Below are 16859 nucleotides of genomic sequence, written 5' to 3'. Positions count from 1 at the left end.
TCCAGTAAAAATATACCTCTAACTCTACTTTTACAAAATAGGATACTCTCCTACTAATCCATGTCTTCAAAACAAACTTCTCCAAAATTTTTTTTTAAAAAAAAAGGAAAATTATGACACTATACCAAAAAAAATAAAAAATAAAAAGCCTCATCAGAGTTATATAATTATCTACTATTTTCCATGAGTTTTATAGTTCAATTGCTTAACACTTTTTGGTATATTCAATAGAGACACTTAAGATTCAAATCCACCTCTTTCTCCCATTATAAGAACTTGTAACTATCGAATTATAGTTCTTGTTTTTGACATTTCTAGATTTGCACGTTCATGTTCAAGATGAACTCATATTTGAATTTATGTGTTTTTTAGTTTTTAATTCTATTTTTTTTTTGGTTAAAATTATAAAATAATTTTTTTAATTAGATGATGATGTGGATTTTGATGTGACATTTATTATTATTATTTTATTAGTCACATTAGTGTTTGATGTGCCAGTTATTCACTGAGTGTAATTTTCTTTAATGAGATGACGGTAAGGACTAAAATGAGAATGATTTTGCATTTTTGGGACCAAAATTGGAAAAGAAAAAAAAATGTATGGACCAAAATGGAAATAGGTAGAAAATATAGGGACAAAAATGGTATTCATGCCTCATATAAATTGCCTCCATTGATGACACACTCATGATCATGACTAAAACCTCTAATCGACTCCAAGAATTTCTTAAAAGTTTGCTTCATAGCAGCAAGTTTGTGATGGTTGTTATGACTTCAGTTTCTTCACTAAGTGATGGTTAAATCTCTTTGAAAGTCTTTGGTATGGTGAAAATGAGGGATACTTGATCACACAAATCCTAGCAACACAAATGGCTTTTTCCCCTTCTCTATAAAGCCTTCTTAGTGATGGCTTATAACGTCCTCTAAATAATGCAACAAACAAATCTCAAATTGGGTTTGAAATGAACAAGTTATAAGTTTTTTTACGTTGTTGATTTTTTGTTGAATTCTATGTCTCAATAAATTGAGAGGAGTTGAGCAAGAGTTGAGGTGGAGATGAGAAGAATTAAGGTGGAGTCGAGTAAACAAAAACCTCACATTTTCTTAAGTAGTCTTTGGGTCTTCAACTAAATACTCAATTACCATTTTAGAATACATCAAAACTCATCATTTGACTCCCAATTTGACATATTTGTTATGGTTTGCCAATGCTAAAAAAATATGGACCTAACACTTAAAAATATGAATTTGCTAAAAGTGCCTAACAAATGGGATAGAAGCAGTAGTATATTTTATATAAGCAAGAATTGTTATTTTACATGTTTGAAAATCATTATGATAATTTTCATTGTTATCTTTAAGTGGTATCATTTTATTATCTTTAAAAAAAAAATTCTTATGAATTTCTTGTTCATTTTGTATTTGTTGTTATATTTTTATATTGCTAATAATAAATTTATTAAGAGATCCTGTTTGAGATTCACTTAATTCATCCATTCTTCTTTTTCTCGTAAATAAAGTTTTTATATTCAGATTGATCATTTTTATTAGATATTTAAAATTAAAAAAATATTACAAATAAAAAAATACTATTTACAATATATAAAGTTATGGTAGAATTTTATGATAAGCCTTAATTAATTAATTAATTAATTATTTTTAATGTAGCATATCAGGGATGGAAGGGCAGAGGCCTCTTACGTCCCTTCTAGTCAAGAATTGGGAATCTCAAAATCACTAGCCAATACACATTTCTCTTATCTTATCTAATCTTAAATAAATAAATAAAATATAGAGATCGAAATTACCCTTACATCAAAGTGGTGTAAGATAGATTCATATTAATTCAACTAGTAAAGTATTTTGTTATTGAATAAGAGAGGGGTTCAAATCTCGCCTACACAAAAAACCAATTGGTAGCTTGACAAAATGATAAAAAGTAACATCATTAAGTGGACCCATAATTTTAAATTCTATTGTATCTGTGGGGCCAAGGAATCTGACAACCCCAGCCTACTTTGTATTGGATCCAAGGCCCGCGCCGAGGGGGGAGAAATAGCCGAGGACGGATAAAGAAAGCCCAAAGGGCCTAGAAACATCACCGAGGACGATCCTGCCCTCGGCATTCCAAATCCCAAGAAGAGAGAACAGCACACTGGCAAAGGCAGCCTCCCAGGGCGTCCCTAGGAGAAGGATAAGTACAGTAGGATCTCCATAGGCGTATGGTGCAGGAGCAATTCAAGGGGAAACTATTACCTCCGTATTGAATGCACCCAACTAACGTTCTGGCCGCATTAATGAGGAAATGACCCCTGAACAGTGCAGTCTTAGTTGCCGCAACTCACAGAGGGTTTGGGAAGGTGGTTGATGGGATGAGCACTCGAGTAGTGACCTATATAATCAACAGGTGGAGGGCCAAGATCGACTAGAAAGAAGTATATAATGTGAGAGACCCTCCAAGAATGGGGGATCACGGAAAAAGAGCAGAAAGGAGGAAGCTGTGGCAGTCTACATGATCTTGGAAACCCCTATAACCTAGTATTGAAAGAAGAAGAAGAAGAATACTGAGTTCCCCGGACGAAATGCCCGAGGACAAAATTCCACACTTTAATCCATTTCCTTGTTACTCAACCCACACCTAACTGTGTCTAGTGATTGTGGTTCGGACTAAGACCTAGTTCTTAAACCCACTTCTCTAAAAATTCATTGTATTAGACTAGTTGAGCTTGAGACTCTTCGTCCAATAGGAGGAGCGCTCAAACCCAGTCCCTACAGTATCTATTAACAAAAATAAAAAATAAAAAATAAAAAATCGTGTAAGCCCTAAAATGACATTTATAAAAGAATAATAGCTCAACTAGTTAGTATTTTCTACTGTTTTCTAGGAAGACATCCATAATTTAAATCTCTAACAATCAAATTATCTCTTCTAAAATAAATCAAATTATCAAAAAAATAAATTATCTTACACTTACAGCCTGACAGAGACAGTCAAAGAGAGATCTGACTGGGCTAGTATATCTTACACTAACAGCCTTTATAGGCCCAAATTAAGCAATGTCGATATTCAACTTTAGAGGACCATTAGCATTAAGTGACAGGCCCACTGTTAATTGCACTTTAAAATTAGGTTCGGAAGATGAAACTGCTCTACAATCACCAAGAGATATCTTTGACGCCATTAGTGTCTACTTTAGATCCACACAGATAAGACCACTGAAGCTGAAGATGATTATCATGAGCTTATTAATCACCTATATATCTACAAAGCCCAAAAAATAATCGCAAACCGATCTCCTAATTAATTCGTAACAGAGGCCGCAGGCTCCAACAATTTAGACTAATGGCATACTTGGGATCTTGTAATTGTGGCTAGTAGTTAATTACAAGGGAACCCATTGACTTGAGTGGCACATTTGGTGGAATAATTAAGCTGAGCTTATGGAGAGGAAAAACAAAGGAAAAAGAAAATTACATGGGAAACCCATGGCTTCGAAAAGCTAAATAATCATATCCAACTCGTGATCAATAATTTAACATTTTGCGGCAATGTTATCTCCTAAGGAAAGGATAACAATCAAAAAATAATATATAAAGTGGTGTTTATTGTAAATAAACTATTGAATACAAAGTATACACACATAATTTTGCCCTGAACTCATAATTTGATGTCACGATTTATAGTGCAATAGTGTGCGCATTAGTTATTATCCTAATATTCCTACCTATCTGACAAATTTTTCATATAAAACTCCACAACTGAGACTAGAATATATAATATATGCAGGGCATGGAGGCATCTTATAAAGGCATTGGATAAGAATAGAGCCTTACGGGTACGGCAAATGCTTATACACGTTACATGTAAAAGAGCATCTCCACAGTTTCTTTATATTTTTGTACTATTTAGACAATAAACAGTGACATTTATATTTTATCTACTTACTTTTTCAAATACATCTTCCAACAGATTCTCTATTATTTCTCTATCTTATTTAAATATTATTTCTTCATTTATTAACACACATATTCCCATACCCCATCCCCACTTCTTTCTTTGCTAATTTTTTATTTAGTTTTATCTTTTTGCTAATATACTGTAGCTCATCAGATTTGATGAACTACTGTTCATGAGTCAAAAAAAAAAAAGTCATGATTTAGAGAATCCATTAGAGACCATTTTTTGGGTCTTATTCTCTATTATAGAGATTATTGTGCTTTTACCTAAACTATTGGAGATGCTCTGATAAGGCTATAAGCATATGTCTTTTAAAAAAAAATTCCTAGAAACTAAGTGGTATAGTGCATTCGAATATCAAAGTTTTTCTTGCGTGTCTATCAAAAAAGTGGTTTTATGTCTCTCATTCATTACTTTTTTGTGATTTAATTTGTAAAGTCAGATAGGAAATCCACACGTTTTAGCAAAGCTTGTATGAACCCCGTGACCTTATCAATGCTTATCTAGAACTAGAAGCAACTTTATACCTATCAAAAAAAAAAGAAAAAAAGAAAAAAAAGAAGCAACTTTAGACATTTAAATGGAGTAAAATATTCGTGAACCTTTTTTTTTCCTTCACGGGAACTCCAATAAGCTTGGTTCCCAACTATATAAATTTGACACGAAACAAATGTATTGTAAAGCAAAACTTATTTCGTGTTTTCCTTTCTTAATTATATATATGAAATGAGGTTCTTAGTGATCTTGGCAATTGTAGTGTTAGGCTTGATAGGCCTAGTTCTTGGGGACATATGCACAGCTGCTTCTTATGGTCCTCCATATATACGTGAGTACACTATGCACCGTTTGATCCATAAATTATTATTATTATTGTTATTATTTAATAGTTCAAATCAAGATGGTCGATACTGCACCGTACTAGCCAGAATAGTTATTATATCCTGTTCCGATACGTGAACGGGTACCAAAACGCAGTTATTTTGTACCAGTTTAAATACTGGCCATGTACTGGGCCGTAAAGGCCGGCACCAAAAAAAAAAAAAAAAGCTTTTTTTTTTTTTTTTTTTTTTTTTTTTTTTTTTTTTTTTTTTTTTTTTCAGTTTTGTAATTTTCAAATTTTTGTAAAGGTAGAATGTTAACTTATTTGTATTATTTGTTTTCTTAGTATGTGTTTGACAAATATTATTTTTGTCAACTTATTTTACTATTTAACTTATTTTTATTACTATTCATGAATCCCACTGTACTATTTTAGTTAACTTTTACCTTTATTTACAATACTTTCAGCAAAAAATTTTCAATTTTAGCAAAATAAACGGATCCCAAATAGACCCTTAGTATGCAATGAACAATTAAGCTTTCTATTTTTTATATTGTGTGTGTGTGTGGTTTTTTTTTCTTTTAGTTGATGTTAAAGACTAAAATCATGAATAATTTGTTCTAAACTGAGGTAATGTTTTATGGTAAAATTTTATTTATATATATATATATATATCTATAAATATAAAAAATAGTAGAAAACGCGAAACAGTACACTGGTATTGACGAGTACCTAAATATATCGTTCTGCTATCCAAACCGATACAACCTCCATTACAAGATTAACTCCCTTTGATAAAATACTAAAGATATCTCAATAAAGAAGAGCAAATAATGTCACTGAATTACTAGGTTCTTGGTGCTAGATACATCTCAAGCGCAGTAATAAGACAGATTCCATAACTTCAAAATTATTCCTTTTGACAACTCGCAAGCATATTGAATAGGCAATTTTGCTTTTCCTTAGGTAAAAAATAGTATAGTATAGTATAAGCGTATATGTAATATGCCTAGTTAGTTTTTGATAAGCTAATTAAAATGCTCATTAATTAATTAGAATCTCTTAATGCAGCCACACGTTGCAATGGAAACCGACAAGATCAGTTCCCTCCAGGAAATCTTTTTGTGGCAGTGAGTGAGGGATTGTGGGATAATGGTGCTGCCTGCGGGAGGCGTTATAGGCTGAGGTGCTTAAGTGGAAATAACAAACCATGTAAGGACGGCACCATTGATGTTAAGGTGGTGGATTACTGCCCACGATCGCCGTGCCCTTCCACGCTTCTCATGTCGACTAATGCTTTTGCAGCCATCTCTAACTCTCCCACAGCAAAAATTAACGTCGAATATATACAGTAAGCATATGTTGTTCCTCATCTTTCTGTTCGTCTTGTCCTATAACTTCTTCTCGTTACTTATATTCTATTTTATCTAACTTGTTCTGTATTACATGCAGGATATAATAATTGATGTACTGTACAGAAACTGCTTTACGTTCTGGACAGAGTATTAGAAATTTAGAATGAACATATTGTTATAAGCTGTGTGTTTTGTCTCAAAGGAAAACAAGTGTGATAGTCTTAGCTCTAAAGCCTCACGTGTGTTCACTTAAAGCCAACGACAACATTTTAGTCTTCAGACTCTTCCCCTCCTTCATCAGCTCCAAATATCTGTTATAACCATTGGATTCCGTTGCAACAGAGATTCTTGCCAGGCAGTACATCTAGATATTTTCCTTAAGATGTTTTATTGATTCCCAATACGTGTATAAATACTCAGACTGTGTAATGTATTAGTGAGTTGAGCAAATACAGAGGTTGATAATGGCCTCTTTGTAAAATATATTTTAAATCTTATTTCATCTTGATCATTAATTAGGATGCTAAGAAGGGTTCTTTTTTCAAAGAAAAATTTTCAAGTTAACATAAGTTCTCTTAAAAGATGAATCTTGCGGTACTCCTGATTTTCTTATTAGAAATATACTAGCAAGGGAATAAAGGATAAACTATAGGTTTATAGGGCATATCATTTCTTTGAAAATACTAATTGATATTGATAAAATTAAATATTGGAAATAATCAAATGTCTCTTACTATGATAAAATTATTAATTATTGTTGTTTATATAAATTATTATTGTTAAGTGAACTTCAATTATTATTGCTTAGAACACTTTAATTTATTGTTTATTAGTTTTTGCCTTTACTCTTTTTAATTTTTTTATTTAACAATTCAACTCAGCTTTAACAACTTTTTTGCCTTTGTAATTCATCAACAAAATTTTTTGTTTTACTTTTTGCATTACTCTATTAAGAATTCTACACAACAATGCAATCATTAAAAAAAAAAATCTTACCACCACACACCCTTGGTGTGATGGTCACTCCACAAGTATAAGTACTTGTGAGGTGTGGAGGGTAAGGGTCAGGATTTAAGTCTCCAGGAGGGAGCTTTACACACATATACTTTTAGATTAAGTTAGAGTAGAATTTTATCTTGTATAAAAAAAATAAAAAAATGTCTTCATTCCCCATTATCTCACACTTCATTTTCACTAACTCACATTTAATTGTTTTTAAGTGTCTACACTTTATTGTCCATATAATTGTCTTTTTTTTTTCTTTTTTTTTAAACTCTCTCAAAAAAAAAAAAAAATCTAATCTTCCCACTAAAAAGATATTTTTTATTAATAATTCTCTACTCTCTAGTATTTTCATTGATGTCTGTACAACTCTATACATAGAGGTTTACAATGATTTGAAATAATTTGAATTTATTGGCTCCAGATAAGATGAAAATCCCATGAGGGTAGAAATCATAGGCACAGAATTTTTCTAGAAATGAGCGGAGAAATGACAAAATGGCCCGAAAACTTGGCGTCTACATATAGACATTCTTGTATCCTTATATGAAGAGTTATACATTCTTGGAAGAGTTGTAAATCTAGGAACTAACGCAACCTTCTATAGAATCATTTTCATTCATTAAGTTATCCACCTAGTTTTTCTAAAAAAAAAAAAAATCCACTTAGTCTCAGCCATTAAACCAACACACACGAAGTAAACACTCAAAACAGTTTGTGTGAATCCAATAAACACATCACAATGCAAACATGCACAAGAAACACAAAGCTTGTGGGAAAACTTCTAAACTTAAGTTACTTTGCCTCAAAGAACAAAGTAAAAACCAAGGCTTTTCCCCAGGGGCGGCCCAACATAATTTGGGGCCTAAGGCGAAAAATTTATGCGGGGCCTTTAATATATAAATATTAATTAAATAAAATTATTTAATACTAATCAAATTAAGGTTAATTTGATAAATTAAATACATAAATAATATCAACTAGACTAATGTTAATTTCATATAGAGAATTGAATATAGTTGAATTATAAATATTAATTGTGGGGTCAGAGAGTTTGTGACCCCAGCCCATTTCATGTTAAGGCCCAAGGCCTGCGCCGAGGAGATACAGGGCCGAGGGCGCACCATGAGAGTCGAGGACGGCCTAAGGAAATGGCCTAGGACGAGCTCCTGCTCGGCATGCCATAAATGCCCCTAAAAGGAAGAGTGATCACAGTGCGGAAACAGCACAAGTAAAAGGCTGCTAGTACTGCAATAAAGCATTCTGCACCTGACAGGACCATACTCTTCAGCTTTTGCAACCTCCCCCCAACCACTCTAGGTATGGGCTGATAGGACAAGTCTTAAGTCCTAGGAAATTGAGCTTACACGTGGACGCTGGTAAGAGGGTAAACGCCCGTATAAAAGGATAAGAGAGGTAGTATGAGAAGGGAGGGGGACAACCCGTCCTCCCAGCCATGGTGTCCTAGAAACAAGGAGAATAAGAAGAGCATAGAGTTCCCCAGATTCCTCGGACGAGATTCACTGACCGGAGCCAACCCGAACTACCGTTCGGTGACCAAAGTCTAGCCTTTCAAACCCACGCTCTATAAGTGATATTGTTTGGGCCTTTTTACGTGCGAACCCAATATCATTTTGGGTCGTTACAATTTGAGTCCTTACATTAATAAAAAGAAGGCGAAAATCACATTTTGGTCCCTACATTTTGACCCGATTCCCATTTTCATCCCTAAGTTTTTTTTTACCGCTTTTAGTCCCTCTCCAGAAAAACGGTTCCATTTTAGTCCCTACCGTTACTTCATAAACGGATATGGCTGATGTGGCAAACGGCATTGGTAGTCAATAATAAAATAATCGCTACAGTACCACTGTTAGTTACTCCCGCCCCTTCCTAGTCACTTGCCACTCACGTGACGGTCCCTAACCAAGCAAAACCCCAAATCACCCAAATAGAAATCCCTAACCCCCAAATTTCCTCAGCTCCTCGCTCATCAGTCACCACACGGATTGAAGTCCCTCACCAGTCACGAACTCAAAAACACCTTCAAATCAACTGCTTTCCATGGATTCAAGCTCGATGTCATCGAGTGGAAGCTTGAGGAAAAGGGGCCCAACCCGATGCTTCTGCTCGGAGAGACCCGTTGTGGTCGTTTCGTGGACATCTGACAACCCTGGAAGAAGGTTCTACGGTTGTCCAAATTACTGGGTAAGGTAATATCTCTCTTTGTAATGTTTTTAAATTTCTGGGTTTTTAACTTTGGAAGCACTTAAGGTTCATTTTCGTTTCAATCTTACTTCAATCTTGCAATCCCCTTTAGTCTAAGTCTAACCCATAATTTCTTTTCTTAAATAAATACAAATTTTAAAAAATTTAAGGAAAAAAAAAAAAAAAAACTCAGCTTGTTGCTGACAATATAAATTGTGCTAATACAAGAACATTGTGCTAATACTAATTTAGTTTCTGGTAAGGTGGTATTTGCTAATACTATTTGTTACTGTTTTTCATGATTTTGGTTGTTCATTTAACATCATTTATCTGGTCCTTGGGTGTCAGGTTGGACGCAAGTGTAAATTTTTTCAGTGGCTTGATGATGAAATCTGCGAGCGTGGGAAGGTGCTGATTCCGGAGCAGAGGCAACGGATTTTGACCCTTGAAGCTCAAATTGTAGGCTACAGGAAGAGAGAGAAGAGGCTGCTCATTTGCCTGGGACTGTCTCTGGTGATAAGTGGGATGCTACTTTGTGTGATGCTTCTTCTGGTTGGCTAAATAGGTGGGGGGGAATGGGTCATTAGGTGGGTAGGTGTTAGTGGAAAAGGCCTGAATTTTGTTGTATGTATTAGTGGCAAAAGGCCTGAATTTTGGTGTATGTATTAGTGGAAAAAGGCCATAATTTGTGTTGGAATGTGTTGTTTGTAGTAGTGGGAAAAGGCCTGATTTTTTGGTGTAATTCTCTTTGCAATCCAAGACTTTAGCAATGGAATATGGTCTTTTTAATTAATCTATGATTTGTGTACCAATTTATTACATTATTGTTAAGTGTTTGTGCCAAAGCAGTTTGTGATATTAACTGTGCATCAACTGTCAATTTGACACTGCAATTTTGAATGGAAACCAGCAGCAGCCTGCAATTTTGAATGGCTGCAAAATTCTCTTTATGTATTAAAGGAGCTGGCTGCAAAATTTACCAAACCTGCATGCATCACCAGCAGCCTGCATAATTTACCAAACCTGCATAGTTTCTGCATAACTTACCAAACCAGCAGCTCTTTATTCATACATCATTACACATTTATTCATACATCATTACACATTAAAGTGGCTACTCCCAGCACATTAAACTCCAATGCTCACCAAATCTGCATAATCACCAAACTGCCCAACAAAGCTAAAAACCAGCAAATTTGAGTTTAAGCATTTTAAAAACCAAAGCTAAAAACCAGCAAAGCAAATCTGAATAATGGAAGCTGAATCATCATAACAATGGGAGAATAATTACAAAATATTTAACACCAATGGTAGTTTTTGGTGTACCACAATAATTACAAAATATGTGACAAAGACATTCATACAAAAAAGGATTTGGTCAGCCCATAAACATATGCCAATTGTTCTAGCAGTTACATAAATATATGAAGAATGCTTCAACATATAGCACAACAAAAAAAAGGCCCTGCTTCAGTTTGCTATCTTTTAGCAGATCTCATTGCTGCCATATATCTTGCTGCATTCCCAGTTGCATTCAAGGTTTCAGTAGTGACTGCACTTCTCTTCCTCTGTTTTTTTGGTCTTAGATTGGACTGGTTATCAGTGGGGGTTGGAGGTGCACTTGTAGTCACATCATCATTAGAGCTTGGTTGTGCCCTGTGTACTGTTGGCTGAGCATCCTTGGCTGCCTGTAAGCATAAGCACAATAACAATTAATAGTTTGCCAACTGAAAAACAAAACAATGAGGATATCTAAGTCAAAGTGTATACTTACCCTTCTAGTGGTCCCACTGGCTTGGGATGCACTCCCAGGCAAGGAGGAGTTCCCTCCTACTTCTCCCTTGCAGCTCCTCTTGTTGTGTCCTAATTTCCCACATAACTTGCATTGTTTTGAGATGCCTAGGCCTTTTCACTAACTGTGACTTCTAGGTTCATCAAGCTCCAGTGCCCTCTTCTTCTTAGGCCTGCCAGGAGGTCTGTCTCCTAACCCTCTTCACTAACTTCTTCCCAATGTATGATGCTGTGCACCTTGGATTTCTATAGCTTCTGCTGCATGTGTGTTCCATGTTCAGTGTTTTCAATCTAAAACTCTTCTCCCTTGGCACCTTTGCAAGGTAGGCAACAAAATTGCACCCTGGCTGGCATCGGGCTCTCACTCTCACCAAGTCATTTTTTACAAATTTTATACCCCACCCACCATGGACTGCATAATCAGTTATAGCATCTTTAAATTGTTTAGCTGAGATGAACAACATATCCTTTTCAAACCTAAGGTTCTCAGCTTTGGCTACTGGCCTAAAGATTGGATATTTGCTGCTCCTAATAGAATTGTCAACCTCAGCAACAGGGATGTCATCATCACTTGAATCATCACCACCCTCACTGCCTGATGATGATTCATCAAGGCTAAGCAACTCCTCACTCTCATAGTCAGAATTCATGACACCACCACCCATTTGTCCTGCTTCAACCTCAGCATTTTCAGCTTGATTGTCCCAACTATCAGGACTATCTTCACCAATATTCATTGGTTGCACTTCTAGTTCTGGCTCTGCCTCTGCCTCTGCCTCTTCTTCTAAGTCACTCCTCTCATCCTCACTGCCCTTACTACCCTCACTGCCCAAGTATGCACCCTCACTGCCCTCACTACTCTCCTCAACTTGGTCATCAACAACTGGTGCTTTGCCAGCCCTCCTAGCATAAACTTCCTCATTAACAAATTCAGCATCATCATGGCCTCCAAATTGTGAAAAATTAGGTCTGTACTCTTCATTATCATTTTGAAGCACTCTGTCACTAGCAAAAACCTCTACACCTACACCTTCTACTTCACTACCAGGTACTGCAGCAGCTAAGGGATCAAAATCCTCCACTGGTAACTCAACTGGTTCATGCACTGGATGCTCCACAAAGACATGAATCTCCCCATATCCCTTCACCAAGTCAGTCATGAATATAGCAGCATCATCATCAACCACCTGATGGAAATTTGACCGCTCTGGGTCCACACCAGGCATTTTATACCATAACTTATCTACTTCAGAGTAGCCAAAATCCCTACATATACTCTCAATCTCTACTTTTGACCACCTATCTGGGTTACAGTTATCCACTATATCAACTGTCCCTCCCACATACGCTTGAGGGTTCCACATGAAATGCCCACCATGGTGGACATGCAGAGTAAAAAGCTCATTCATCCTGCATGCAAGTCACGGGAAGAAAACATAATAAAAATGAAAACAGATATTAATAATACTTTGTTAGGCTAATAAACAAATAAAAAAGCATATAATACCGACAAAGGGATCACAGGGACCTAGCCACTTCTTGAAAAGCAAGACACAATACAGACAATCAGTGCAAATACCAACACAAAGATTCCATGGTTTATCAAAGGTCAATATAGTGGTCCCTGATAAACAATAGTGACACATAGTACAGACAAACAATGCAATTGCCAACAAAAATACAGTCAGTAATGTGGTCCCTAATTATGTGGTCCCTGATAAACAAAAGTAAAACAAAAGCTATAAAGGGAGACGCAAATAACAAAAGCAACACACAACAGCCAAACAATATTCCACTATCATGTCAGTACTATGTCCACTACAAAAGCTATAAAGGGAGAGAGGAAGAGAGCAAGTGAAAGTGAGACACAACGAGAGAGAGAGAAACAAAGATAGATTGAAATTCCAGAGCAATAACAAAACACAACATCTCAAAATTCCCAAATTCTCAAAACCCAACAACTGCGATTCAAACCCAGAACGATTACCCAGCACTTAAAATGGCATTCATAACATAACTAAAGAGAGAGAGAGTTGGAGAGAAATACGACCTTCGCAATCTGCTCAGCACATACAAACACACTGAAGCTTGCCGATTTGTGGGATTTTTGTGCTTGCCGATTTGTGGGTTCTTTGATCAGTCTTGTGATCTTGTGATGAGCAACGGGTAAGGTAAGGTAAGAGATTAGGGATTTTCAGCAAGTTCGCCGTTAGATCTCATCTGACTGATTTGGGGTTTTGTTTGGTTAGGGACCGTCACGTGAGTGGCAAGTGACTAGTAAGGGCGGGAGTAACTAACAGTGGTACTGTAGAGATTATTTTATTATTGACTACCAATGCCGTTTGCCACATCAGCCATATCCGTTTATGAAGTAACGGTAGGGACTAAAATGGAACCGTTTTTCTGGAGAGGGACTAAAAGCGGTAAAAAAAAAACTTAGGGACGAAAACGGGAATCGGGTCAAAATGTAGGGACCAAAATGTGATTTTCGCCTAAAAAGAAATAAAAATATATTGCGATTGGAAAAAATACTTTATTTTGGATATAAGACGATGCATAGTTAAATAAAATTGTAATCTAATTTTTAATTTTATATTTTGATTTTAAGAGAGAGAGAGAGATAGATATTATTTGGTGTATGGTTTTGTAGGATATTAGTTTACAAAAATCAAAGTCTCAAACTATTAGGAGAGATTAATCTATAATTGATGATTTAACACATTTGCAACATCTTTTGAAATATTTTAGGATTTCAATTGAGTTAAGTTTGTCTCGTACTTTGAGAGTTTTAATAGAAATGAAAAAGAAAAATGCGCTAATTAAAAGTACTATAAAATGTTCAAAATATAATGTGATATTGTTTTTCATTGATGAATTTTATCAATTTAACTAATGAATGCATATATTACATTTTTTGTGACTAATAACATGACAATTTGTAAGCTAATAGTAAAATTTGTACATCACTAATAAAAAAAATGTACAACCTTTAGAAAATATATATAATTTTATAAAAATTTGAGCTTTTAACTATAAAAAATGGGGCATTTTTTTTCAAGAAAAATTTTGTTTTTTAGTGGGGCCTTAGGCCTAGGCCTAACTTACCTAGGCCTTGAGCCGGCCCTGTTTTCCCCACCAAAATCTACGTTAGTCTAAACACATAGCCACCAAGGCTTTAAACACCACAGAGTTACAATGTTTTCCCACACAATGCACACTTCGTTTTTGCCTAACATGTAGACCCACATATCTTGTTGACATCCCCAAAAACTTAGGTTTATAATTTGCAAGAAATAACTATCAAGTAATTGCCCCTTGTCTTGCTGTCACATGGGAACTGCCTAAAGGACAAACAGCCTTGTTGCCTTGGAGCCTTTACATGTTGTCTTGGCCAGCATTTCCACAAAGTCTGTCACGGCAAGAATTGTTTAGTAACTGTCACACCAAGTTGCTGCCACCTATTGGATACACGTGCACAGCTTGTTGCACATGTTTTTATCCGCCACAAGCCTTGCCGATCGAGCAACCTAGCAGCCCAAAATATATTACCCTACGTGCATCCTTGTCCATGCACCACCATGTGGAGGGCCTGGTTCGTGCCAATGCCACCTCCAAGTCTGTCCAACATAACCCACAAATCTTAACAGCACATCTCCACCCATATATGTAGGCTTAACCACAATTGGTCAAGCAAAGCCACAACCCAATTTCATATGCTACACACTCAAGCAGCTTAACCCTTCCTTGCACTCACACAGCCAACCCACTGCACAACAAGAAATGCATGGCCAAGCTGACGCAAGGTTCCTATATGTGTCACCTCATTGCAAAAAATGTTTGAAATGCATGGAATGCAATGTAACAAACACCTTTGCAAAGCCATCATCAAACTACCTCTAAACCAACTTGTGTAGTCATGCACCCAAATGAGGCTGCATAGCCTATTGCTGCGTAGAGAAACCTTGCACAGTCCATGACATTCCTCTCTCACACCCATGGCATGTCTTAATGACATGTGCAAGGTGCTACCACATGCAACAACTTCTTCTCGAGTTTTATTCACTTAAAAAAAAAAATCCTTCTTCTTGAGTTTCAAGAGTCTTGATACTAAGGGTCCGCTTGAATACAGCTGAAACTGGAAACTGAAAACTGAAAAACACTGTAGCAAAATAATTTTTAAATGTATAAATAGTACCGTGAGACCCATTTTTAATGAAAAAGTTGCTGAAAAGTGAGGTTTGTGGGTCCCGTGAACAGTGCACAGAACCCATTGATTTGCTGAAAATGGTGAAAAAAGTTAAACTTTGCGGCTACTGTTCATGAACAATGCATGAACAGTAGTCGTAAGTCTCACAAACGCGTATAAAAAAAAAACGCCAAACACAGACGCGCTAGATTTTTCAGTCCAATCCAAATGTAACCTAAGATATAAAGTAGGAAATCTATTGTGAGTAGGTGCACTACTCTTCTAGTGAGATCCTATAATAATATCTCTCATTTCATTCAATTAAGAAAATCGTTTCAATGGTGAGATTATGAGTCTCACCTCTGATACGTGATTAGATATGCTAGAACAATAACCAAGACTTAGAAAGCCACCCAAACCTCATGAGTGGAGGGACCCACATACATGCAAGATATTCCCCTATCATGACAGGTCCACTAAGAAAATGGTATAAACTAAAGGCGGGAAGTGAGGGTCAGGGATTGGAAAATTGGCACAGAGAGAGAGAGAGAGAGAGAGAGAGAGAGAGAGAGAGAGAGAGAGAGAGAGAGAGAGAGAGAGAGAGAGAGAGAGAGAGAGAGAGAGAGAGAGACGCTTGAGAATCGTTATCCAGCTTGGGAGACCAAAAGGCCACCTTGGCTACTTAAGATCCTCATCGGGCAATCATATTTTTGTATGAAATCAACTAGTAGTCTACCCAAATCACCACCATCGAGCCCAAAACTCTCTTGGGACCTCCCATTATGGGCTAAACCCAGAACATAATACAAATTAATTAGTAATACAAGCCCAACAAGCCCAGTGTTATTGGAATATCACCGCTACCATTGCCATTAAAAAAGGTAGTCTTGATATCCACTTGCCATGTCTTACAACCAAGATAAGTCAACAATATATAAGAGAATTTTGATAGACTTAAACATGGCTATTAGCAAACAATTTCCTTATAATTGATCTGTAACGACCCAAGGAAAAGCGCTAGCCACATCTGCGCTATATCTCAAAAGGACTAATCACAATTGAGGCTCCTTGTAATTGTTAATAAAGCCCAGTTCAACCCAGTAAATACCCGATGTGAGACTCATCACACACCCACACATATCACACAATCAATCAAATTGGGGCATCACAATCTGATACCATTTGTAACGACCCCGCCCCAACTGTGTAGATATTGTCCACTTTGGGGCCCATACCCCTCATGGTTTTGTTCTTCCCCAGGTTGCGCTGGGGAAAAGGCCTCTACACATTGAAGGGAGGTCATTCCTTATAAACACATTCCCATGTGCTTCCCTAGGTGATGTGGGCTTCCATGAAATGCAAGACCCCCCTTTTTGGGTCACTACAATCCACCCCCCTTACAGGCACATGCGTCCTCGCGTGTGGGGCCCACACTTCCGGCTAGGGCATGGCTCTGATACCATTTGTAACGACCCAAGGAAAAGCGCTAGCCACATCTGCGCTATACCTCAAAAGGACTAATCACAATTGAGGCTCCTTGTA

At 36.4% G+C, this 16859-nt stretch overlaps 1 protein-coding gene across 1 annotated transcript; it reads left to right on the top strand.

Annotated features, from left to right (window-relative positions):
* The first annotated feature begins 4535 nt into the window (after positions 1-4535).
* Positions 4536-6663, top strand: LOC126712953 (EG45-like domain containing protein). The gene is made up of 3 exons (XM_050412508.1): positions 4536-4784; positions 5850-6129; positions 6231-6663. Exons 1-3 carry the CDS (start codon positions 4685-4687, stop codon positions 6235-6237), a joined length of 387 nt encoding a protein of 128 aa, XP_050268465.1. The 5' UTR covers positions 4536-4684; the 3' UTR covers positions 6238-6663.
* Positions 6664-16859: the final 10196 nt, after the last annotated feature.

Source organism: Quercus robur, chromosome 2 (assembly GCF_932294415.1).
Source record: "Quercus robur chromosome 2, dhQueRobu3.1, whole genome shotgun sequence".
In the NCBI taxonomy this organism is placed as follows: domain Eukaryota; kingdom Viridiplantae; phylum Streptophyta; class Magnoliopsida; order Fagales; family Fagaceae; genus Quercus; species Quercus robur.
This window is presented reverse-complemented; position numbering and strand designations above follow the sequence as displayed.